Raw genomic sequence first — 27,217 nt, forward strand, 5'->3', positions numbered from 1 at the left:
CAATATAACGGCCTACAAGTCCAGCTGAAATGATTAGACCATTAAACACACAACTGTTTGGATCCTTTACACTTTCTGACTTGGGAGGATTTTTCTGCATTGAGTACTTTTACTTTTACTACTTTAAATACATTTCCCTGATGATTCTTACATACTTTTACCTAAGTAACATTTTCAATGCAGGACTTTTACTTGTAACAGAGTATTTTTACAGTGTGTTATTAGTACTTTTACTCTCGTAAAGGATCTCAATACTTCTTCCACCATTGACCGGATCTTAACTACTGTTAAACCTACAGTATAGAGGTTGGGCTGAAAGATATCCTCAGCTGCACAGGCTGTGGAGAGAGTGTGTTGTCACCTCTATTTGGGAGTTCAAACAGGATTATTAAACTAGGTGCAGTCAATCTTTTACTGTTCCTCCCCAGAGATAATACGTATCTGCAGCAGTTTGGCTGTCACAGTGAAATTAGGTATTTTCATGAGTGCACAGGACTTAAAAATGTAAAGTGGATATAGTTTGACCTTGTTGACTGTCTACACGTTACTGCCAATACAACACAAAACCCATTTGAAGTTTTTATTCAGACACTGATGACTGATGGTAAAAGGAGCTGCATTTATATAGCATTTCACACACACACACACACACACACACACACACACACACACACACACACACACACACACACACACACACACACACACACACACACACACACACACACACACACACACACACGCCATTATGAAGTACTTGAGTGGTATTTATGTGCATTGTGCTATTAAAATGGTTAAAATGGAATGCATATCTATCCAGTTGCTTTCAGATGGCTATAGGGAAACTTAAGGACAGAAAAATAGAGCCTTAACACTAGATAATGCTCCCATCAATGAAACGTGACTTGCTGGTAATTAAATAAATGTATTTATGGGAGCAGAATCTAATGTGCAGATTTGTCCGTCTTTTCCATGTTCTTTTGTCCAGTATTTATCGTCCAGATTTGGGTGCTTTTGTAAGCCTTTTTTGAGGAAACTAACCACAGTTCCACGTATACATTAAGATGACTCGTCACAACTGCCAAATCCATTACTAGTTTTGCCCCAGTTCTTTATGTGCAGAAGTTACTGCATTCATGATGGATGGATTACAAATCATTCTGCTTTACTTTTTCGGTTTTAATAAAAAAAATATCCAACAGAAAAAACTGAATAACAAATAAATATCAGGATTTACAGTACATGTGGTAGTGTAATAGAAAGTCTGTTGAGTTCCTCCTGCTATATGACACCCTTCTGATCCTCGTGAGAGCGCTGGTGGAAGACGAAGGAGACAGCAGCGTCCCAGGAGGCTTTCAACACTTGGTCCTTCAGGCCCTTCTTGTCAAAGCAGTGGTTCCACTGGGAAAGGTCACTGGTACAGTCAGAGTCCTCTGCAGGAGGCCGAACCTCCCGGCCATTCACACAGCGGCGGCAGCGAAATCTAACAATGCCACAAGAGGAAGGAAGAGAGCTAATTTAATACTAACATACATTATATGATCACACATTATTATGTTTGATATAATGAAAACCACTGGGTGCCAGATGTATAAAACATGATCACAGGGCTTGGTAACGAATTAAATACTTTTTAGTAGGGCTGTCAATCGCTTAAACATTTTTATCTAATTAATTACATACTCTGTGATTAATTAATCGAAATTAATCGCGTGAAAAAAATGAACGGTGCCTGAACCGATACTTTTATCCCTTTCACTTTTATTAAGTAAAAAAAGAAAAGAAAAAAAAAGGGTACTAAACAACAGTTGGTGACATTAAAGAACGGCTTGTTTATTGCTAAGGCCATATGGTCAAAATGAAATGATTTAATAATAATGTATAACAATAACAATAACTTATTTCACTAGTAAATTGCTGTTGAACGACAAAAACAACCACCAGATGGGAAAAGGACATTTACAATAACTTCAAATGCACCACGAAGCTGTAGTTTACCAGTTTCATTGAACGCACCGTCTGTGTGGTTTTTCTGACGGCAGCTGCAGATTCTTACATACCGGTGTTGAATTCTCTACAGTAAAACACAGTCACACTTTACACCGTTTAGCGTTAGCTGTCAGCATTGTAACCGTGTTTAATCCAGCTACTAGCTAGCGGTAGGCTAACGTTAAAGTCCAATATGTAATATATTTACTGCAATAAATCCACAAATGACCCTAATGAGTCATTAGATATTAAGGAAACATGCTATACTATCTTTTCTGACAACAATGCTAATGCCAGTATTTTCCTTTTGGCCTGTGTGTTGTTATCAACTGCACAGTTTAACAGCCAGGCCGGGTTGCCAGATATACCTGTAAAAACGTAAACCCAGCGCGCTACAGCTGTAAAGTTCTATTCTACCCAACCTAAAAAAACCGGCATGTTTCTAACAAACCAGGGACGTAACAAACCCCGGGTAAATATTGGAGATGTATTTGAAAGATGGAGACAGCTTAGAGCCCAAAAGGACGCTGAGTTGGCTAATTTCCTCCTGAACAGGTAAGCATTAGCTTCAGACTAACTTATCACGGCTACAGGCAGGCATTTTATGTCATTTCCACATTTGTGTACTCACAATGAATTATATAGCTAGAGTACCCTAATTGGTTACTCGCAAAAACAACTGAGACACAGCCAGTAAAGTGATCCCGCCTGGTCCTGGCTAACGCCGCCATGCTAACCCTGCTAACTGCTAGCTAACGTTACCGGAGGACCAGGCAAGCAGCCACGGCTGTTTACAACGTGTAGCCTGTTCAGCGGATGAGCCGATAACAGTGAGTTATTTTAAGCCAAGAGAGGGGGGCTGAAAATCGTGAGTTTGCAGTGTGTTTAGCGATTGTTGCTGTAATTCTAAGCCAATAAAGTGTGTTCAGTCGGGTGGAGAGGATGGCAAGGTAGTGTTATTTTTAGCGGTTCTCACCGTGATTCTAAGCTGAAGAAGTGTGTCTGTCCGTCGGGTGGAGAGGACGGCGAGGTTGTTGTGTTTTTAGCGGTTCCTACCGTGATTCTAAGCTGAAAAAGTGTGTCTGTCAGTTTGGTACAGAGCTCTGCGTGAGCACAGGCTTTGATGACAATGTCAATATAGCCAGCATCTAACGTTAGCTACTCCGCTGTGCTGTGAAGTATTGTCTGGCTATGTGAGACAAGCGTCTAGCAACATTGTTGTGTATGCTGCGGTCTCAGCCTGGCAACCTCCATGAACTTCGAGTCTGGGGAGGAGGAGGCAGGGGAGACGACCCTCCAGTATTTTGAATTTGTACTACAGTAACTATTTTAAACACTAGCTTTCGCTAATGAAAGTGAATATTCCTCTAATATTCCTGTTTACATGCAGCCGTGCAAAATAGGATTTGTCAAAGTGTTCCAGGGGTGGTGGACTTGATGGACCGTGCGAACAAAGACTCCCTCTTTCAGTCCTTCAACCAGCTTCTTAAAAAGGTTGCCATTGCAATGTTTGTGCATATCCAAAAACCTGTTGATATCCAAGTATTTCATAAGGTTTAAAAGTAACGTTGGGTGTGTTTTTCCTCCTTTTCTTTTGGCCATGAATCTCTACCGCAGCCTTGCAAACTGTTGGCTGGTTGGTTTATGTACAACAACCATAGCAACGCACAGAGCTGACCATAAGCCGTAAACTGTCACAAAATGCAGGAAAAACTCAGCTTGAGATGCATATTCTGAATGTGCTGTATACATGTCTAAAGAATGCCTCTAAAACCTGAATAATACCGGCATATCCCACGTGTCTTAATCGGAACATGCTAAATTCGGATTTTTTTTTTTAGGAATATCCAAACGGAATATGCCGTTTACATGATCTGTAGGGCTGTTTGATATAAGGAAAATATGCGATAATGTCGTTGAATATCGTGATAACGATGTTACTTGCGATGAATATTAAAGTGTACTCAGTTCTGCTGCTTTCAGTGTTCTGCTTAAATACAACAAATTGCTTGTTGAATATAAAACAAATGAAAGGAAATCATTTTCAACATTCTTGTATTAAACAAATTGAACATTGAATTGACTTTAAAAGGCGCAACTAAAAAAGTGACAGTTACATTTTAAAGTGCACATTTCTACTGATACTTTCTTTCAACTAAGACAAAAAAATCTCGAGTGTCTTTCGCAACATGTCGCAGCCTTTCGCGATGTGTTTATTGCGCCAGTTGATATGCCGATGACGATAAAAAAAAACGATATATTGTGCATCCCTAATGACCTGTATCAAATTTGGAATATTGTCATATTCCGAATAATAGTGGAATATTAGTGTGCATGTAAATGTACGCACTGATGTCTGACCATCTTTATAGAGGCAATTCGATTCTCAGCAGAATCAGCCGAGTGAGCAGCATGCACAACTTGTGAGAGTGATTTGTTCTTTACTTGTCATGTGTGTCGCTGGCGGTCTCCTCGTTGAGAGTGAAGAGTTCTCGGAGTTCGCCCAGAGAGAAGTGGCGCTCCACGTCCTGCTCCTCGTCCACCACGCAGCTGCTCAGGGCCTTCTTGTGGGCCTGCCTCTGAAGGATCTTCTCCTCGATCGTCCCCGTCTGTCAGCACACAAACACACACACGTCAAATATGGAAACCATGCCAAACACGCAGCCTTTAACAGCCCCCTGATGCGCTCACACATCTATTACGAGGTCCTGAACTTTGCGGAATAATTACAAATCAGTAGAGGACACACCAAATTGTTGGAAATCTAAGACAGAGGACGGCCAATTACTTCATGTCCTATGGTCCTGTGATAAGGTCCAGGAATTTTGGACCGGGATACATGATAACCTACTGTATGTCGGATTGCAGGGACCCAGGTTCCATTCAGCCCAAGATTATTTGTTCTGGGAGATGGGTCAATAATAATAATAAATTAATTAATTATTATTGATCCCCAGGGGGGAAATTACCATTTTTTTTTCACTCTGTTGTTGGAACCAGTGGTGGAGGAAGTACTGAATCTCAGTACTTAAGTAAAAGTACAAATAACCAGAGACATATTTACTTTAGTAAAAGTAGAAGTACCACAGTGGCAACCCTACTTAACTAAAAGTACCTGATTCTAAATGTACATAACGATTTATTCTCTTAATGTCTATATTCTAATAATAATAAAAAAAAAAAAAACAGTAGGCCTATGGGCTGTGGCATTTAATTTAGTTTTAGGTTCATTTAATTGTGCTTACCATCTGTGACCCAGTTTACATTCTGACTTACAATTCTAGGTTATCTATCAGGTTGATCTGCATGAAGCTCGAGGACTTTGCATTATTTCCCACGGGATGCTGCACACATTTATCTAGCGAGAACACACGGGCTTGGACAACAAGTATGCGGCTTTACAGCTGAGGAGGGCGTAGGGAGTGTTTTTAAGATAAATATACCGGTTGTATATTAACCTTATGTGAACGGGTGCTTCACATATGACCAAGCAGAGTATCGGGAGCAGCAGCAGTAACAGGGCCAGGAGCGGTACGCGCCTAACCAATAAATGCTATTGAAGGGCGGGTCTTGGCGTGGCGATGCAGGAAGACGTTTTGGCACGGGGGAAAAACTTATCAGAAAATGTAACGGAACGTTGTAGAAATGTAGTGGAGTAGAAAGTATAGATAATTGCTGCAAAATGTAATGAAGTAAAAGTCAAAAGTATGCACTATTGATTCTACTTAAGTAAAGTACAGATACATGAAAAATGTACTTAAGTACAGTAACAAAGTATTTGTACTTCGTTACATTCCACCACTGGTTGGAACACTCTACGAAGAGGCCTGAAATACACACACATGCTCAGGACCTATACATGCACAAATGGAGAGCTGACAGAGTGAGGGGGCTGCAACTGCTGGACAGGCGACCTGAGCAGTTGGGGGTTCAGTGCCTTGCTCAAGAGCACCTTGGCAGTGGCCAGGAGGTAAACTGACAGCTACCAATCCACACTCCGCACTTTGGTCCGTTTGGGGACTTGAACCAGCGACCCTCCGGTTCCCAACCCAACTAGTTCAATGATAGCCAGACAGATTCTTTTAGGAGGATGGCGGAATGAAGGGGTGCCGACAATCCAGGAGTGGGCTTGTGAGATGGCTAGGGTGGCGGCATTTGAAAAGATGTCATATAAACGGTTCGCCAGATTGGATTTCTATACTATAAAATGGGGGAAGTACCTTTCTGGAGGGCTCCTAAGAAGCTTTGTGCTGGGGAGAGACTTGTATTATGGGCTTATGCTGTTGTCATTTATAAATATGTTTGTCTATTTTGTTACTATTTTGTTGGATGGTCTTGAATATTGTAGTGACTGTGTCATCTTTTCCTGATTTTTGTCTGGGTGGGTAGTAATAAAAAAATAAATTAAAAAAAGTGTTTATCACAACAACAAAAAATCAGTAGAGGAAAAGTAATTTATACACAGTATGTGAAAATATTACTGTGGATGACTTGAAAGCTAAAATAGACATTAAGCAGTGAGGATGTGTTTTATGTTATGTCTGCATCTTGTGAGTTGTGTTGAACTGACCGAGAGCAGCCTGTAGATGTAGCAGGTCTTCTTCTGGCCGTCCCTCCACACCCGCGCCATCGCCTGCTCGTCATTGGCTGGATTCCAGTCCGGATCAAACATCACCAAGCGATTCGCACCAATCAGATTCAGGCCGCATCCACCGGCCTTGCTGCTCAGCATGAAGATGAACTCTGGATTCTGAGAACACAGATGGATTTCAGATGGCGTTCAACTGCATTTCAAAGCTCACGCCAGTGTGCAAGTGTTCAGTCTCAAGACCACCTTTTGAAGGTCTCGGTCTCAGATAAAGAGGACTCTGGATTTTATTTCAAGACCACAACTGCAGGGATATCACTAAATTGCCTCTGCATTGTCTAATTTTATGTGTTAACATCATAGCCCTGTTTGGGTGTAAAACTTCCCGCTTCAAATGCAACCAATAACTTAACTGTTCCTGTTAACCCCCTCTTAAAACGCACTCCCAAGAAAGTGAATGCGGGAGACAGGAGCAGGTCTGGCTGTCTGGCACTGGTCTGGTCTTGGTCTTGACTCGGTCTCGACACACTCTGGTCTTGGTGATGACTTGGTCTCGGTTTAGGTGGTCTTGACTACAACACTGTCTAACATACAAATGTGTCTAGGGCAGCTTTAACAAAAAAATAAGCCTTTTTTACTGGAGATCAAGTAAAAGATTATTTATAAGGTCCAATGTGTAGGAATTTCTCCCATCTAGCGTTGAGATCATATATCGCCCTTCAAAGTCTTGGTCTCGGTTTAGGTGGTCTTGACTGGCTCACGGTGTGGTTTAAGTTTCCCACTCACCGATGGACTGTTGAATCGCTCTACAATCTTGGCCCTTTTCTTGATGGACATTGTGCCGTCCAGTCGAACGTAGAGGTATCTGTAAAAGACCAAGAGGGGGGTTGTTGCTCACTTTAACTGACAAATCATATGATACAGACACAATTAAATGGTGTTTTTTTTCTTCAAAAAGCACCTTCTAGATCTGCACAGCTTTTCAAAGAGGTCCAGCGTTTGAGTGTAGTTGGAGACAAGCACCACCTTGTCACTACTTGTAGTCCTCGTCATTGCCAGAATGTAGTCAAGAACCAGCATTTTCCCTGGAACAGAGGAAATAATTTGTTACCCATAAATAAATCAAAAAATGGAGCACTTTATTCAGTTCACTTTAGAGAGCTACACCACAATTTACAAACCTACGGTAACAGATTATTTCACACAACACTGACACTTATTCCTTTCAACCAAATACAGTAAGTTTTCCCATTTACACATTCAGCAGACATATAGCAACATGAGCATTCATTTGGAGTTGTGTTTGAATCCACCTGACAATATTCCCTCTCCCTTTAGCTTGTTTTTGTTGATCTCCACTAGCTCCTGAGAAAATCATCTGTCTCTTTAGCTGCTGAATGTTCCAGTATGTTAACCAGCTAGTCTCCCAACAGCTGCTTGTTGCTGGACAGATAGTGTACAGTGGGTTTGTCAGAGCTTTTTCTCTGTTAACATCTGCCTGCTGTTGCTGGAAACAAGACTGATAAGAACACACCCAGATATAGAACCATCCTTTAAAAAATTGTTGTGAAAAAAAGAAAAAGAAAAAAAGATTTGCCAATCAGCTTCCCCACCCCCAAAAGACTACACAAAAACTGATGATAACCTCCACAAAAATGAATGTAACGATGATACAAGCAGTAACAGTTTTCCAAGCCATTAATGAGGTGGCCACACATCTGGTTCCCAGTTACTCTACCCTTCTTAGACAGTCAATCCAAACTTTCGTTGTTGTATAAAGCGAGTCAGCAGGAGCCATCATGCTGTATATCTTTAAAGGGTAACTACCTATTTTCCTATGTTTTTGTGTCTAAGTGACTGATGGGAACAACAATCTTTGACATTGGTCCAGTATTAAGAGAGATCGCTGCAGTCAGAAGCAGAGAAAAAACCAACGTAAGTTAATAGGGCAATTGTGCATCTTGTATTTACGTTCACTGAAGTGCTTGTTTTGCCACTGACAGGCTCAGATTAATATTCTAAGTGTCTGACAACATTATAGAAAGGATTTCTAAGGAGGTCAACCTTTCTGTTAAAGAGTAAGATCCTTTTTCAAACATAAAAATATCTGCGAAATTTCGTTCGCTGAACCCACCAGACTCCATCATAAAATACACTTCATTCAAAGTCGGCAGAAACAAACTAAAACTACGAAAAGCTGTTTTGGGTCGTCTTTCCACTTTTCCAACTATCACATCTCAAGTTTTGGTTGAAATAAACACATAGTTTACCGATTTACATGTGAAAATATGTTGGCTCTATACACGCTAAAAGTATTGTTTTTTTAGCGACCTCAGAGCTGTTTTTGGTTCAACAGAAAGGTGTTAAAGAGGTTTTAAATATGCCTCTCTCTGTATGGATCCTTTCCATAATGTTGTCAGACACTTAGAATAATAATCTGAGCCGGTCAGCAGCAAAAACAGCACTTTTAGTGGACCAAATTGACGATGCACATTTGCCCCATAGGGTTCCATTGCAGTCTGTTTCAATTTCAAAGATTGTTGTTTCCATCAGTCTTACACACAAAAACATAGGAAAATACGTTCCAGGTTGAAAAATACGGTAGTTACCCTTTAACAACATCCAAGGTGTGATGAGCTGTGTTACATGTTTCTTACCAGAGAGTTGAGGCTCAACAGCTTTAGTGCAGTAGCCAGGTGGAAACAGATCCAGCGCCCCCTCAAAGCCCTCCGCACTCTCCACACACTTCTCATAGATGAGCGCCGGGTCTAGGACACAAAACATTAGTGGTGTAAATCACACGTTATATCACGATACAATATTATATTGATTCTTAGGACATTGATACAACAACCCCATGATACATAACCCCATTTCACACAATCACTTACATTTATATATATTTACAAGAAACAACCAAAATATGATTTGACAATTTCATTCAGCTCTTCCAGACATTTAAATTGAAAACAAACTACTCTTTTAATAAAAAATAAATAATATAGAGTGGGAATTTCAAAATAAAGGCGCATCTTAAAGATGACAATATGTATGGATATTTTCACTTTGTATCGATAATATTGGATCGTTTAGGATTGAATCAATATATCGAATCAGATCAATGTATTGTTACACCCCTACAGAACAGTGGTTAGTATTTCTACCAGGCAGCAGATGATTCTAAATAGGCATATGAATACTATATGGCTAATACCATAAAAGCAGCGGTGGAAGAAGTATTCAGATCCTTTACTTAAAGGTCCCATGGCATGGAAATTTCACTTTATGGAGGTTTTTTAACATTAATATGAGTTCCCCCAACCTGCCTATGGTCCCCCAGTGGTTAGAAATGGTGATAGATGTAAACTGAGCCCTGGGTATCCTGCTCTGCCTTTGAGAAAATGAAGCTCAGATGGGTCAATCTGGAATCTCCTCCTTATGACGCCATAAGGGGAAAGGTTACCTCCCCTTTCTCTGCTTTGCCCACCCAGAGAATTTGGCCCACCCATGAGAGAGAGAGAGACATCGTGGCTTGCAAACAAGCAAAGTGGCAGTTGGTCAAGGCCACACACCCCCCCTCCTCCTCAATAGCATTTAAAGCTACAGACAGAAATGGCACATCCTAAGAAAAGCTCATTGTGGGACTGGCTCTAGTGGCTGTAATTCTGCACCAAGGCTGAATTTCAGGAAAGAGACTTCAGATACAGTATTAGGGGACCACTAAGGTCTATATAAAAGAGACTTCAGATACAGTATTAGGGGACCACTAAGGTCTATATAAAAGAGACTTCAGATACAGTATTAGGGGACCACTAAGGCCTATATAAAAGAGACTTCAGATACAGTATTTGGGGACCACTAAGGCCTATATAAAAGAGACTTCAGATACAGTATTAGGGGACCACTAAGGCCTATATAAAAGAGACTTCAGATACAGTATTAGGGGACTACTAAGGCCTGTATAAAAGTATCCAAAAAGCAGCATGTCATGGGACCTTTAAGTAGAAGTACTTATACCACACTGTAAAAATAAGTAAAAGTCCTGCATTGAAAATGTTACTTAAGTAAAAGTATGTAAGTATCATTAGGGAAATGTACTTAAAATATAAAAGTAAAAGTACTCAATACAGAAAAATCCTCCCATTTTAGAAACTGGAAACGATCTAAACAGTTGTGTGTTTAATGGTTTAATCATTTCAGCTGGACTTGTAGGCCTGTTTGTTGGGTAGTTTAATTGATAAAAAACATCAGATTTTATAAACTACATGTTTGTTCACAAAAGCCTAATATGTAAAGTAACTAGTAACTAAAGCGGTCAGATGAATGTAGTGGAGTAAAAAGTATTATATTTCTCTCTGAAATGTAGCGTAGAGTAGAAGTAGAAAGTGGCACGAAAAGAAAAGACTCAAGTAAAGTACAATAACCGTATTTTCCGCACTATAGGGCGCAATTAAAAGCCTTTAATTTTCTCAAAAAATGACAGTGCGCCTTATAATCCGGAGCGTCTTATATATGGATTAATTCTGGTTGTGCTCGGAGCGATTTTGTGTGGTACACGGCGCTCTGTCAAGATACCGTAGTCAGGAGCGTCGCGGAGTAATACATAGGCCTACTGTGCTTTAGAGCCCTGTGCGAGACTGTTTTCTTCATCCCGCTCCCGCTGAATTTCGGACCATTACCGGCCGCACCCGCAACGTGTTTGTTACACTGCCGCCCGCACCCGCAATGTGTATGTCCAGCACCAGCAAAACTTTTTATGCCCGCACAATAATAGAAATGCATTGATTTTGTGGCTTCTCCCGTCCCGCAGGGGAAAACACGTCATTTTATAGGCTATTAATAAAGAGATTCATGGGGTTGTTTGTTTCGTTTTCCTGACAATTGAGAACTTTTTCCAAATGTCAAACTTGCCTTGCTTTTATTTTAGTGCTGTAAATACCTTCTTTGAGTTTCCTGTCGACATCATTTGTTGACATTCTGTCGCTAGGCTACGTCCCGATCCTGCAGTGTTTTGCTTAATGCGCCTTATAGTCCGGTGCGCTTTATATATGAAAAAAGTTCGAAAATAGACCATTCATTAAGAGTGCGCCTTATAATCCAGTGTGCCCTAGAAAATACGGTACCTCAACATTTGGACTTAAGTACAGTGCTCGAGTAAATGTACTTTGTTACATTCCAACATGCATAAAAGACATGCATAGTTAGACATCCACAGCCTTGGTTTCCCCTGTCTTTACTTTTACATTTGACTCTCTGTGTGATCCCAATAATGTTCACGCATGCCACATTTTACAGAATGAGTTAGATTTGGCTTAAGCACTTACGATTGCATAGTTTCTTAAGGGATGTGATGGAAGACAGGGAGGAGACACTTATTTTGCCCTCTTGTAATGTCTCGATGGGTTTTGCCTGCCTCAGGAAGAGCTTATAGAGCTCTGACTGCAGAGGAGTCAGCCTACAGGGAAACAAGTCATTATGTCAAATGAAATTGTTCAATATCCTATAAAAAAAGATTACATTCTATCACAAAGTGTTACATTGAGAGTACAGTTGTATATCTTGATGCTAAATACTTTTTGAGAACTGGCTGAGATGGGTCTGTAGTAGGGCGATAACGATTTGGGGAAAAAAAAAAATCAAATTTTTCAGCCAGATATTGCGATTATGATTCGATAAAAAAATGTCAATATTCACTGTGTAACAGATAAAACATGTCATGGAGCATTATAACATGAGACACCATCAAAACTGCTCTATATTCTTATGCAACGATGAGAACATAGATGTGAATTGCCAGCAATAAGCATGGGACATTGAACAGTCAAACACTGAACATGTATCACAAAAGCTAGTTATAATAATAAAAAAAACAATTCCAATAAAAAAATAAAAGTACTTTCCTGTAAACTGAAATGTCTGCTATGTCTCAGTTCAACAGCAGCATATGCTGTACATGTTGCACCTTCTAATATCATGTTAAATAAAGTTATACAAAATACATGAAAAATCCACTGAAAATAGGACATTTCTGTAAACAATCTGTGATATGTAACATTATTCCAGCATGTAGCGTATGAGAAAACAGGAAATATAATAATAAAAAGAGGAATAAAAAATGTTAAACCAAATGTTAACACCAAACATTCAACTAAGCATTACACATTCAATTATTCGCGGTCTTCACGATTAGCTAATCACATTCTTTCAAATCTCAATCTTCATCTTTCAGCCCTAGTCTGTAGCCATATTTCCTGATACAAATCGAGCTCAAGTTACATTTAAAATGTGTGTCTCGAGACAGTGTTATTAAACTAATGTATGAGAATAATGTAATGAGAAAGTTGGTAAAAAAAACAAAAGGGTTTCTGGGTTGAAAAATAGGTTTCTACTCAAAGTAAGGGATTCAAAAGTATCTATTTTGCATCAATCTCTCCTCAACCTTCTCTCAACAGAAACCAAATGAATCGACCTACCTGCAACACACAACCTGCTCGATTTTCACAGGAAGGTACTTGGACAAGATATCGGATGTTCTCCGTATCAGGCACCTGTTGATGCAGAACATTGACAGTATTACAGAGGGCTGTTTAACCTAAAAACACAACCAGTGTTGTCTGAAGTACAAGTATGTCAAACAACAAACATGATGCAAAACACAAAATATGGGATTTGTTAAGGTTTATGTTGTTTTGTTTTGGACTATTCATTACGTCACTGCTTATGTAATACAGTTTATTCTGCTTTACGGTACCTAGGGACAATGTTGCTCCACTTAGTTTAATGTCCCTGGCCTTGGTCACAAGATTATGCAGGCTTAAGTCTGATTTATGGTTCTGCGGAGGCTCCATGCGGAGCTTTCACCGTAGCCTACGTAAGTGGCCTGAAGTTTATCCTTGTGCTTTGGCGTGTGCGTCGATCTTCTTTAAGAGAATAGCAGGCCCGGCATGTGTGTGTGCGTGAGGAGTGTGTGGTAGCGCGAGTGAGAGAGTGCGCAAGGTTTATCCCTCACGCATGCGCAGTCGTGAATATTTCTTTTGCGCCCTTGTGCCCTGCACGGGCCTCCCTTACGTCCGCAGTTACTGTATATTACAGCTGCGAGACCAGAGATCTGCTCCCAACATCAGCATTTTTCTTCAGCCAATGTTAGTGAAGCAGGTGGCCTGGACCTTAGAGGGCTATGCCTACACTCATAGAATCTGGAGTTACAATACGTACAGTAACAATCGTTCTATTTCGTATAGGCTTCGCCCTCTAAGAGCTGTTGCTATTGGGTTAAGGGCGAAGCTGATGTAGTCAATGCCACCTGTGACACCAAAATCCACAAGCAGATAGCACAGACTAGCTCTTCTTCCTTCTCACACTGTACAGGTTTTTTTTATGTAACAAAATTATATTGTTTGCTTAACGTTGACTGGCCTGCTTAACGTTGTGAAGCTCTGCTGCATGGATTCTGATGGTGCTTCATAATTAAGATTAAAATCATTAATTAATGCAAAGCACATTCCTCACGGGCACTCTGGTGCACGAGTATGGAGACATGGCATACAATATCTAATAGTGCATTAAGTGTGGATAAGACGGAATCACATTGCGCAATGAGAGCGGATGAAAAAAGGCACGGAGATGCCCAAGACGCCGTTGCGCAGATGTCAGCCACTGTCCTACCTCTGAGGAGGGCCGTGGGTGCTGATAACGCTCTCGTGGAGTGTGCCCGGATGCCACTCCCTTTACACTAAACGCGTGGGTGATAACCTCACACAGCCGGTGACACAGCCGCCGTTACAAAAGAGCCGCGTGAGTGTTATACAGTGAACCAACAGCTGCTCCGCCTGATGTCTGCCGTGCGTAAAACATACAGAGATAACGTGCGCACTGGGCAGACTCGGTGAGACGCATGGTCCGCTTCTCTGTTATGAGGCGGAAGGAAGAAACTCAAGGTAAGAAATTCTCGCCCGAAAAAAGTTCGTTATGACTTCCGGCATTTATGAATTATTTATGTAATACAGCTCGGAGAGCTTTGTATGCAATCAAATGCAAATTTGGAAAAACAAATATCCCCTAGTGATGGCCAAATGAAGCTTCGCGAACCACTGTCTTTATTTTCTGAGCCCACTAGATGGCGCTCTCGGTTTGAAGAAAAACACTGAAGGAATGGCAGCCCAGTGCGCTTTCAATCCTTTGTTTAACAAAAAGCTCCATCTAGTGGGCTCAGAAAATAAAGAAAATGCTTCACGAAGCTTCACTTGGCCATCACTAATATCCCCGCAAGAATTTGGCTAAAAATCTACACTTTTCTGATAACACCAATAATGTTTTATAGAAGCGAAGTCTGGGGCCCGATTTCAAAACCAGAATCTAAAAACTGGGATAAAACTACCACTTAAAAATTGAAATTGGAATTCTGTAAAATGATTCTACAAGTTCGCCCAAACACCCCAAACAACGCATGCAGAGCAGATAGGTAAGGTGATGATCTTTATCAGCTTTATCAAGCTGATAAAGATTATGTATGTTTGTTCTTATGCTTTGGCAGATGTATTGCATATTTTGTCATGCCAATAAAGCAAACTGAAATTGAAAACTGAAATTGAAACTGAAAATTGAAAGAGTGGCGTTGATTAGCTTGGGAGCGAGTAGTGACTCTAGAGTCATAGAGAGAACAGAGAGTCTCCCTGACCACGGTGGGAAATCTGTAGCAGGAAAAGTTAACCCTCTCCTTGATTTCATGTTGTTTATGGAGGTGAAGAATCAGGAAATGAGTCGGGGGAAATGCAACGCCAGCAAGTCACGGCCGAGCGGACCAATCACAGCTGTTGCGGTCTGCATCGCCACAACGTGTAGTTAAAGTTTTCGAGAGGTGCACGTCAGGCTACGGCATAGGGTCGGTATCTCCACGTACCTACGTACGTAGTCTCGCTTTGCCAGTCCTTCCTCCACAGAGATGCGGGGGAGGGTCTGGCTAGTCCACGCAGCATTCCGGGATGGGAGAAAAACATGTTCTGGTTTATTGGCATTTCTTTAAACCAATCAAAATCGTCATGGGCGGCGCTAAGCGCCCTAAAGAGGCCTGTTGCTACTGGAAAGCAGCCTCAGGAAGGAACTTGTTTTGGTGGGGCATGTGTATGTGGCACACTCAATTAGTGTCCACAAGACATTTCATGTATATAGTATAGATATGATAAAATAGTATCTCTATAAATATATATTACTACTGTCACTTTAAGGAGTGACACAGCGCAATCAGTTGCGTTCCGGTTGCTATGGGGACGGACCTCCGCTCGCTCTCAGATGCAACTTGGGAGAAGACGAGAAAAGCTGCTGTGTCAAACTCTCCTTTTATTTCACCTGTCTTTTCAGGTCAGTAATGGGTAAACTGCCCATCTTTACTTGTTGTGGTCTCAACCTTTTTTTCTTAACGCCTGTTTGATAACTAGTGTTATTTGTAATATAACAATAAAAGTGTACATAGAAAGTTTGCCATTGATCGAGGCAGCTAGCTAAGCTAGGCTACTGTAAACAGTCAGCTACCGTCTCGCGAACGAGCTGCGACGGAAAACTGGAATGACGTCACGGCTAGCTGCCGTCTCGCAGCGAACTGGGTCATTGTCATCCCATTGATTCATGTAGCATAGCATTCGAGCTCCGAAACGCCGCTTGTTAGAAACGGTTATGTTGACAAGTTTAATGAGTATGATTTAGTAAATACACACTGGTTTTAGAAATGATTATTTTGCCAACTGTAACAAGTAGACATAAGTTTTGATGTAACGGCTATCTGGTCATGTTAAATGAGTAAATAAGCGATGAGAGTGAATGATTTTCTTCTGATGTATATTGAATGTAAATAAGGGATGAAACTATACAAATATATTTGATAAATTGTTGTTTTAAGAATAAGTGATGTAAATGTCTGATCCTGTATTTCTGTGTCTGTGGGGAATTCTGTTAATACGACCGGTATTCGCTAGGCAGCTATATGTAGCGACAACTTTAATAACAGTGTAGCCATGTAAAGTGCACTATGCAGCCATAGTGGCCTTGAATAACTGATGTGAGTTAGAATGTGAATATATGGAATGTGATATGTGATATGGTGTTATTTTGGAAAATGGAAATATGGCAACGTTTTGTGATTTATTCTGAATGAATAAAAGAGATGCAACTTGGGAGAAGATGAGAAAAGCTGCTGTGTCAAACTCTCCTTTTATTTCACCTGTCTTTTCAGGTCAGTAATGGGTAAACTGCCCATCTTTTCAGGAATTTCAATTTGTTACCCGGTCTCCTTGCCTGGGACCCGTAACATGTATATGTTCAAAAGTTGTTTCAGTCGTGCAACAGAAAACTCAGATTGGACAGATAGTCTAGCTAGCTGTCTGGATTTACCCTGCAGAGATCTGAGGAGCAGTTAACCATAGTCCTCAGAAATCCACCGGAGGTTAGAACGCCAACACAAAGAAAGCGTTATGTAACGGAAATTCGGTTGAAAAAATGCACATACGGCGGAATTTCCGGCGGCAATGGGGCAATCCTGGAAGTGGAAGGTCATGGATATAGACTACAACCTACGTAGCCACGGCGTCGATTTAACACAGAAGCATTAATTGTCCTTTAGCTGTTTTTTTTCTTCTCTTTTTGTTTGTTTTTGGTGTATATAAAGTGTTAATAATAAATAATAATAATATGAAATAGGATAAAACATATAAGCCAGAAAAAAAAGCAAAAATAGGAATGCCTTTCTTTTAGAAATTTGAATAAGATGAAACACCCTGCATATGTGCTTTGAGCTCACCTGTTGACAATTGTGATCAGCTCCTTGAGTTTCTCCTCTCCCGTCTGTCGGTCCTTATCACTGGCATCTGCATCTCGACCCTTGAGGATGGGTAGCTCAAATCGCTTTTTAAACTCCTGGGCTGTACCTGCCGTCGAGGTGGAAAAGACAAAAGGGGATTAGGACAAATCAGAATCAGAAAAAGGTTTTATTGCCACAAAAAGTACACTTATGTGGACTCTGCCTTGGGGCAATGAGGGTGGTGTCGTCCGCACACGTCGTCCGCTGAAAAACAGCAGAAATAACCCACATTTTGGTGTAGCTCTTTTGTGTGTGTGTGTGTGTGGAGCTACTTACCAAGGATCCCAGCATTAACAAAGTGCACCAAGCTGAAGTACTCCAGCAGGTCGTTCTGGATGGGAGTGCCCGATATCAGCACTCTCCTCTGGGCACTCATGGCATTTAGGGACTGGTATGTCTGGTTGTCGGAGTTCTTCAGCCGATGACCCTACAGCAAACATAACTAATGTTACATCATCGTGTCAACTGACAACACGGAATTATAATGGATGGGATGAAATACCTCATCACAGATGACAAGCCCGACTTTGCCCTTGTGCAGAACCCCTGCGTGCAGTCGAAATGTCTCATAAGAAATGATCAGGATTGGGGTTGGTACTCTCAAACCATACTGAGAGATAAAGTTCACTAGAAATCACAGAAAACAAACCACTTAATAAGCAGACTACTAGTAAACTCCCAATATATTCATAAAGATATATTTTACATTATGGGAAAGTTCAACTTACAACAAATCAACACTATTAGAAGCAGATATTGTACAACTACTAGGGCTGCACAATATATCGTTTTTTTTTAATCGTCATCGCGATATCAATTGGCGCAATATACTATATATATATACACATCGCAAAAGGCTGCAACATAGCGCAGAAGATACTTTCTGTATTAGTTGAAAGAAAATAGCAGTAGAAAATAGCACTTTATAATGTATCTGTCATTCTTGTTTTAGTGGTGCCTTTTATATTCAATTTAATGTTGAATTTGTTCAATAAAAGAATGTTGGAAATTATTTCCTTTCATTTGTTTTTAATTCAACAAACAATTTGTTGTATTTTGTTGCCGAATATTGAAATACTGTCACAGAATACTGAAAGCAGCAGAAATGCAGAACTGGGTACGTTACTGCGATATTCAACAACGTTGTCGCACGTTGTGTTATCTTCCTAATATCGTGCAGCCCTAACAAGTACCCTGCATTTTCTAGTATTAGTCTAATTCTAGTGGATAACCGGCCAAATGTAACTGACATGGTACAATATTAGAACGGCAATATTATAACAAACAGACTGAAAAACATCCAAGAGCCATAACTGAACTTTGAGTTTAAAGGGGTGATAGAATGATTATATAGGGTATTTTACACTGTTCCTTACGGTCTCCTAATAGGGTATGTAACATTGGTTGGGCTGAAAATTGCCCGAATGCTTTTTCATTAGGCCCTTAACTACCCTGTGAATATGGCTCTATTTGGAATAAGTGCTTTTCTTCCAAATATGGTATGCTCGTGAATATTTAGATGAGCTGCACGCTGATTGGTTTGAGCGAACCCCATAGAAACACATTGGAGACGAGACAGCAGGTCTCATATTTCAGACACTGCAAAGTTATACATTGTTTGTCGGGCTATTTCGTTATTAAACTCACTTCTGTGACTTTTTTAAGCGAGAAATCAACTATATAAAGCTCAAATATGGGCCGTTTTACAAAAGTTGATGGCTAATTGCAAATTTAGTAAGATGTGTCGGACTTTAGGAGCTCCACACAGTCTGACGAGAAAGCGGCAACCTCCATACCCAATTAAAGTCACCGTTTCTCGGTTACTGGACGACCGGGGCTCGGGGCTAATAAAGACTATTCTATTCAACTGGTAGCACCCCTCGTCAGTGTGTGTGTTTTTATGTTTGCACAATAGAGTGCTATAGAGAGACTTTTCATATCGCACTTTTCATATCATTGTTTTTACATACATGGCCCTATCTTGCACCCGGCGCAGCTCAGCGCAAAGCCTGACGCAAGTGTCTTTTGCTAGTTTAAGACCGACGCAGTTGTCAATTTCTCGTCCAGAAATCTGCGTTGTTTAAATAGCGACTGCACCTGCGCCCATCTGCGTGCCCATTGGCGTGCTGGTCTTACAGGGAGGTGTGTTCAGGTGAATTATTGGCGTATTGCTATCTTGAGGCAGCGGAAAGTGATCCCGCCATTGACCAACAAAAACCTGGTCTAAAGTCAGCATTTCATTGTTATTTTACCAGAGCATTAGTAAAATGTGCCTAGGCTCGTGCAGAGCGTGCACACACAATGCTTGTTACAGACACAGGGACGCACAGCAGCACACAAACATGCAGATGATTAAAAATAAAAATATTAAGCAGCAAATCTGCCATCATAATAGCAATGCGCTAAGTACAAACGCGCCTGGCTTTTAAAAGGAATGGGGAGATGACACTCTGATTGGTTTATTGCATGTTACGCCCAAAACACACCTATGAATTAATGAAGACACTAAAGTACAACCCTTTTGAACCATGCACCTGGCGCACAGACCCTTTTTTTCCGCCGTCAAACTAGCAAAAGTGGATTCGTACACGCCCTAAACGCACCTGCGCCAGGCGCTTCACGCCGTGCGCTTAGATCGTTAAAATAGGGCCCAGAATGACAATGAAGTCATTTTGGATTCTGATGACAAGGTATCAAACGACAATATTTCCAGGTTTCTGTGTTTTATAATGTATAATATAGTATACACTGTATAATTTGATGCAATTTGAGAACTGAAAACCAATGACCACATAAAAATAAAAGTCACCATATTTCCATGAACTTTTCTGTGGATATTCATGAGAGAGGGGAAAGGTAAACTACCTAGTTGTCTATCGATCTCATCCTTTGAACCTCCGTCGATGGCCAGCGGGGAGACGCGTCCTCCCAGCCACTTTCCTACTTCGTTGTACCAGTTGCGAACCAGACTGGAAGGTGAAACCACAATGACCTTGTCTATCTCGGGCTTGGCGTCGGGGCTTTGGCGTAGCAGGGTCCACATGAGGGCGATACACTGCAGAGTCTTCCCCAGGCCCATCTCGTCAGCCATGATGCAGCCGTACGATCCGGGGATGCGTCGTCCCGTCACACACTCCCACAGGAACTTCACCCCCTCAAGAAATTAAAGACATCCATTTTTAATCAAAAAGAAGAAGAAGAAAAAAAAAAATCTAGTTTCTGGTCAACTAACTCGCCTTTTCTGGATATTTCCAGGGTGCAATTTTCTGGGGGATGCATGGGATTTCCCCCTTTCTGGTCTACATATCCTTGCCTCTGCTGAATTATTTGTATCCCCGGTGGGGACAAAATGTACCCCCCCACTTCAAAGTGATGAATGCTACTTCACCATTAGACCATATATATACCTAAAATAGAAGTATTTTAAACTCAGTAAAGTGCTGTAACGTGAACAGTCCATAGTGCCATAGAACGATAAAATCTGAACAGCAGTTGCTGGTTGTCTTTAGCTGCTACAGAGCTCCGGGACGCCGGCTACCAGCGGCAGTTGTTTAGCCGCCAATAGGTGACTGTGAGCCGGCTACAGGCGCCGCCAGATGACGGTCCTTTCAGGGACTGTGGTAGTGGAGTTTAGCCATAAAAAGTGAGCATCATGCTGCGATGACAGTAGAAATTAGGCACTAAAACGACTAGTTAAGTTTAGGAAAAAGATCGGATTTGGGTTAAAACACTCCCAAGGATCAAACGAGCGTTTCCTGAGTGAAAGTATTTTGTTTTCGCCTTAAAGTGAACTCCGCTCTCCGGCTTGAAAGCGCTGTGTTATTTCATTTTGAGATTATTTTTCATTTAATATCGAAGTGTTAGTGTTTTGGCATGGCTGGCCAAGTGGCTCTATATCCATGGTATTGGAAGTGGGGATTTAATTCCTAATTAAGCTAATTAAGTTTTTTTTTCTTCACAAATCGCACCCCGGATATATCGATTGCTTCTCGTGGTCCACCTCATATCTTACAGATGAAGACTGTGATAAGTGATTGAAAGCTCAAGGAAATCGGACTTTTATTTAAGTTTGTTTTGTCGCTCTACTGGTTCCAAGGTCTACTTCTCAATCTATTTTTAAGTTTCTAATGAGAAACAATGTAAGGCTACTTCATTAATATAAAATTCTACATATGTACTATTTAACACTATTGTTATGATAAATGCAACAGAAACAGAGATACTATTAATAGAAAAAAAAGGTTCTTGGGTTTACCTCTCTCTGATGGGGTCTGAGCACTTTTCCTAAAACTGGATCCACAACAACATGGACTGGTAGTTTTTCTCTGGACAAGACAAAGAAGGCACACATTTCTTTTTATTACAATACTCCCATCAATGGCCAGTAAAAGCTATGAAGTGTTTTCTTAAAGCTGCACAAGGCAAAGTGTATGTATATATATATCTAAGCAGAATTAAAGGTTTAAGAGGAATGCACTTACTAAATAATCATTAACACAACTTTCTCAAATTGTACTGCAGTTCATGTATAGTCACTCTCCAGTAGGGCTGCACAATATATTGTTTTCTACTTGCCATTGCAATATCAACTGGCGCAATAAAAACACAGCAAAAGACTGCGACATATCGCGAAAGACACTCGGAGAGAAAACCGCCCTTTTCTAATGTATCATTCTTTTATTCGCGGTGCATTATGTATTCAATTCAATGTTCAATTTGTTCAACACAAGAATGTTGGAGATGACTTACTTTCATATGTTTTGAATTCAACAGACAATTTGTTGTATTTTAGCAGAATACTGAAAGAACTGAGTACGCTTTCATATCCGTTATACCAAGTAATATCGTTACCGCGATATTCAACGTCATCGCATATTTTCCTCATATGGTGCAGCCCTAATCTCCCCGCAGAAAGTGAGGACTCATAATACAAACTGTCTCCTCATCCGCAGAAAGTGAGCTCTGAACTGTGTCTGGCTGGACTTGAAAATACTATTTTCCATGATTCACCTGCTCCTATTTGACGCACCTAACATCAGTGTTGTAGTACTTAAAGGTCTCGTCTCGGAATCGACTGGATTTTTATTTCAAGATCACAACTGCAGGGGTATCACTAAATGGCCTGTGTATTGTCTGATTTGTTAACGTCATTACTGTGATTGGATGTAAAACTTCCTGCTTGAAATGCAACCAATGACTTGACTCATTTCTAATTTAAAATGTGTTACTGTTAACACCTTCTCCCCGCCCACTTAACATGCACTGCCAAGAAAGTGACTGTAGGGAGACAGGAGAAGCTCTGGCTGTCTGGCACTGGTCTGGCCTTGGTCTTGACTCAGTCTCGACACACTCTGGTCTTGGTGATGACTTGGTCTCGGTTTAGGTGGTCTTGACTACAACACTGTCTAACATACAAACATGTCTAGTGCAGCTTTAACAAAACAAATAACCGTTTTTACTGAAGATCAAGTAAAAGATGATTTAATGGAGGTGCCATGTGTTTTGAACCTACTTGTCAGCTTTGATCAGGTCGTGAGCGCTCAGAGTTGGAGGCTCATAAAGAACCAAAGCATCTTCTGCGAAGGGATCGTGAAGTGCTTTCCTTACTCCTGCACGCTTTAGACCGAGTGCCCTGATTCCCAGTGCGCCTGTGGGTAATTCATTCAAGAGAGCAGTTTAAGTCAGTCATTCTTTAGCAATTGTACTAGACATGAAAGAGAAACCATAATAACAAGAATACAGTTACCTGTGTAATTTGGAATAGGAATTTTGAATGGCTTGGAGAGGATGCTTCGTATAAATGCCTCCTGTAGAAAGGATTTTAAACGAGTGAGCCTTGTCATGGCATCAAGTTGCAACCACTGCTGTATTCACACACAAAACGTATGCATAGATTCAATTTGGGGGTACTTAACAACTCTTACATGTTTGTCACCGTCCATACATGCAGGCTGGATGTTCAGCTGTGTCAGAGGCTTTCTGAAGGGAGAAATATGGCTTTCTCGCACCTCCTTGTCACCTTTTCTTCTTTTCTCCTGTGAAAAAAAGCATTACACACTTTTCAATGCCAACCGCACAAATGCTCACCGACAACTATAGTTATTCATTTTGGTTTATCACTCACTAAATAGTACAGTTTTCTCTTATAGCTTAATATTAGAATCAGAATGAGAAAACGTTTTATTGCCACAAAAAGTACACTTATGTGGAAGTGGCCTTGGTGAATGGTGCATACATAAACAAACACACAATCAAATGAAAAAAAAACAACCATTTAGTACTATTCTTTGGGTTGCAAAGGTTTCTTTAAGGGATGTCAGTTTGGGAATTTTGCACAATTGCAATATAAAAATTTGACATTTCATTGTGAACAGCAACAGACGCTTTCGTGCTTATGCACAGGACAGGGGAAAGGCCATGGGTGACATCTATCTGCTGGTGACTTGCTTATCCATAAATGACACATACCACCACACGTTAGATCATTAAGTGCTTGAAGGGACAGTTCACCCCAAAACCAAAAATACAAATTTTTACCTGTAGTGCTATTTATCAATCCAGATTAGAGATATTCGGCCATAGAGATGTCTGCTTTCTCTCCAATATAATGGAACTAGATGGCACTCGGCTTGTGGTGCTCAAAGCACCAAAAAAATATGTTTGAAAAACTCAACAGCAATGTCTCTTTCTAGAAATCTTGACCTGGTTACTCAAGAAAATCCACAGATCTGGCTGTCAGCAGTTACATGTAGAAACTATTTTCTTTCTACCGAATGACATCTGCCAACTGTATCACTGTGCCGTATGAAGATACTCATGGAGTAGCACATACACCCCCGGTAGCATCAAAAGCAGAGTGCCATCTAGTTCCAATATATTGGAGAGAAGGCAGACATCTCTATGGCCGATATCTCCAACACACCAAAACTGTCTAGACCAGAGATCTTCCACAAGGGGGGGTCCGGGACCCTTAGGGGCTCCTCAGAGTTACTGCAGGTGGCCCCAAATTATTGTTTATTTTTTTTAAGTTCAAAAGTGAATATGTCTGAGAATATACATAAACATAAGTACAACATATTATAAGCAAAGAGAAATCAGCCTATTTGTGATTTGTTTTTAAATTTACATAACATTTATAACAGGCTTATCAACCTGTAGGTAAGGTAGCTACTAAGGTAGCCATTCACAGATACAGTTAAGCTTAAAGGTGCCCTGCCACACGTATTTCATTACTTTGTGGTAATGTCTGAAGTTCAACCATGGACTCTGTAACATTTTTTTGTGTGGAAAAAATGCCTTGGTTACCTTGTTTCAAGCCATTCTAGTGTGGTATAGAAAGCCAGCAGGAAGACTCAGCTCGATTTGTGCCAGTTCTCATTAATATTCAACGAGCTAAGCTGCTTGACTCGGATTGGCTAACAGCTAGCCAATGAGAGCCTGGCTATCAGCATCCTTTACCCAGCGCAACTGGGCGAGCTCATGAATAGTAATGAGCTCAGGCAACACCACGTCAGACTGACCAGCTTTTGTAATTGGCCTGATTTCTCCTCTTATTTCTTTTCAGTGGCTAGAGCTGACAGAGGCGGTAGCAGTTCATTTTCACATTCACGACATAACACAAACACATATGGACCGAACATATTTCAAAAAATGCAAGTAAAAACGGTTTTGTGTGGTAGGGCACCTTTAAGGATTCGCTGTGCTACATGTATGTTTAACATTAAGATATGTATAAATATATGAATGTCAATAATTATTTAAATAGCTTTTTGCACCACAAAAAGGTATGTATAAGGCTTTAGGCCACCCTACACGTTATTGTAGGCCCAGTTTAATATGCAACTCCATTTCATACAATATTAGGGGGTCTATGGGGACCTATGGTTTAAACTGATAACTACAGGTAAGAGTAAAATATTTATTTTGATTTGGGGGTGAACTGTCCCTTTTCAGTTCTAAAAGTTACTCTTTCTAAAAAGAAACACTGCTAAGTGACTCAGATGATGCTGAATCGAAGAGTGGTTTCTTTAAGTCAAGAGGATGTGGAAAGACATGTTAAGGAAGGTCATGAGCCAATAAACAAGAAAGCGAAACGGCCAAATGTTTTGACAGTTTGACAGGGTTTGGCGTGTGGGTCTCTCCACACAGAGGACGCAACAATAGGGTTGTTTTGCAGTCAACTCTGAAGGTAAGAGCTTTGCATGAAGCTTTGAATTTATGATAGGCATGTTCATTTACTTACAGTTCTACATGTCCAGTCATCATCTTCACAGGAATCTCCTTGCTTCCGTTTAGCAACCTGACTGGGAGCAAGACTCCTTCTCTGGGATTATGATTTCATACAAAGAGAGTCAGCATTAAGATAGATAATGTTAGTTCAAATTGGTAGTCAGTGGTGGAAGAAGTATTCCGATTCTTTACTTAAGTAAAAGTATTTATACCACACTGTAAAATACTCTACTACAAGTAAATGCCATGCATGCAAGTATTTTTAGAAACTGGAAACGATCAAAACAGTTCTGTCAATCAACTAAATGTCTAATGGTCTAGCTAGACATGTAGGCCTGTACATTGTTGGGTAATTTAATGTATATTAAAACATCGTATTCTATACACAAACGTTTTTTTGTGCATAATATTAATTTGTAAAGTAACTAAAACTCTCAGATTAATGTAGTGGAGTAAAAAGTACAATATTTCCATCTGAAAAATGTATCGGAGTAGAAGTAGAAAGTGACATGAAAAGAAAAGACTCAAGGAAAGTAACGTACAGTAACGTTACTTGAGTATGCGTGTACTTAGTTACATTCCACCACTGTTGGTTGTCAACACCCGAATGCAGTCTGTAGCATAAAGGAAGTAGGCTAAATAACAATAACAAAAAGCTCGCTTACCATTTTCCTTGTTTCCTCGGCTGTTATGTTGAGACTCCTCAGCTGCCCGTGTTGCTAGCATTACACGCTAACTCCCCCCTAGTTACCATGGATGTATTAAGAGCTAGTTACCCAGAAAAAGCTAGCGTTAGCGTTAGCGTTAGAGGCTCTGCCTGTTTCATTTCCACAGTAAAGGCGCTCTCGTGCCTGTGCTCCTGTTTTGCTCTTCCTTCGTAAAACACTAACGTTAACTATAGGCCCTTGACTTTACAGATAAGAATAGCCAGCGAGTTAATATAGTCAACTAAGGAGATGAGATGTTAGTCCCATAGACAATTTATGAAAGCATTAGTTTGACATACAACTGCAGATTCCCCTATGTTTAGCTTAATTCCGGCTAGTTTCAATGGTTAGTATTAAACTTGGCGCTAAATGTTGCAAAACACTACGGCAAGCCTGAAAGGTAAAACAGACAGCTGTTTGCTTCTTCTTCTTTTTTTTTTTAATGTTATGGCGGGTTGCAACCATTACTTATAAGGTGCATACTGCCACCTATTGCACGGGAGTATTTAATACATTATTACTTTACATCATAAGGAAAATAAAGTAATAGTTATATTAAAGCATTAATAATAATTAAAGACAATCAAACAAACAATAAAAACTCACTAGGCTATATTCTATTCCTATCTTCTTTAAATATTCCATAGCCGCTTTCTGTGTGTCCTGTACCCCATATCTCCTGTTGTTCCCAGAATAAGGTCCCATTCCCTTTCCTACCAATCTTTTGAGCTTATCCTTACTGCCCTATTTTCTATACCATAATACTATACTATATATGTTTTTGTTTTTGAAAAAAGCATAGTTTCCCCCAATGCTAACACACTAATCAAAGCCCAGGTAGAATAGTACAGTATT

General features: G+C 40.4%; 1 protein-coding gene across 1 annotated transcript; it reads right to left on the reverse strand.

The window, feature by feature from the left end:
- rad54l (RAD54 like) lies at window positions 1-26,755 on the reverse strand. Its single transcript, XM_078259513.1, has 18 exons — window positions 26,321-26,755; window positions 25,669-25,749; window positions 23,351-23,461; window positions 23,173-23,233; window positions 22,939-23,074; window positions 21,682-21,751; window positions 20,292-20,580; window positions 17,929-18,053; window positions 17,703-17,853; window positions 17,367-17,493; window positions 13,051-13,125; window positions 11,902-12,032; window positions 9,235-9,345; window positions 7,539-7,662; window positions 7,364-7,442; window positions 6,560-6,739; window positions 4,435-4,598; window positions 1-1,483 (listed from the first exon to the last, which is right to left on the reverse strand). Exons 1-18 carry the CDS (start codon window positions 26,321-26,323, stop codon window positions 1,282-1,284), a joined length of 2,220 nt encoding a protein of 739 aa, XP_078115639.1. The 5' UTR covers window positions 26,324-26,755; the 3' UTR covers window positions 1-1,281.
- Window positions 26,756-27,217: the final 462 nt, after the last annotated feature.

This window comes from Sander vitreus, chromosome 9 (assembly GCF_031162955.1).
Source record: "Sander vitreus isolate 19-12246 chromosome 9, sanVit1, whole genome shotgun sequence".
Taxonomy (NCBI): Eukaryota; Metazoa; Chordata; class Actinopteri; order Perciformes; family Percidae; genus Sander; species Sander vitreus.

Coding starts and splice junctions, on each gene's coding strand:
- rad54l (XM_078259513.1), bottom strand. Junction 21,752..22,938: donor GACCTGATCAAAGCTGACAA/GTAGGTTCAAAA, acceptor TGTCTTGTCCAG/AGAAAAACTACCAGTCCATG. Junction 17,854..17,928: donor GGCTTGTCATCTGTGATGAG/GTATTTCATCCC, acceptor TGTTTGCTGTAG/GGTCATCGGCTGAAGAACTC.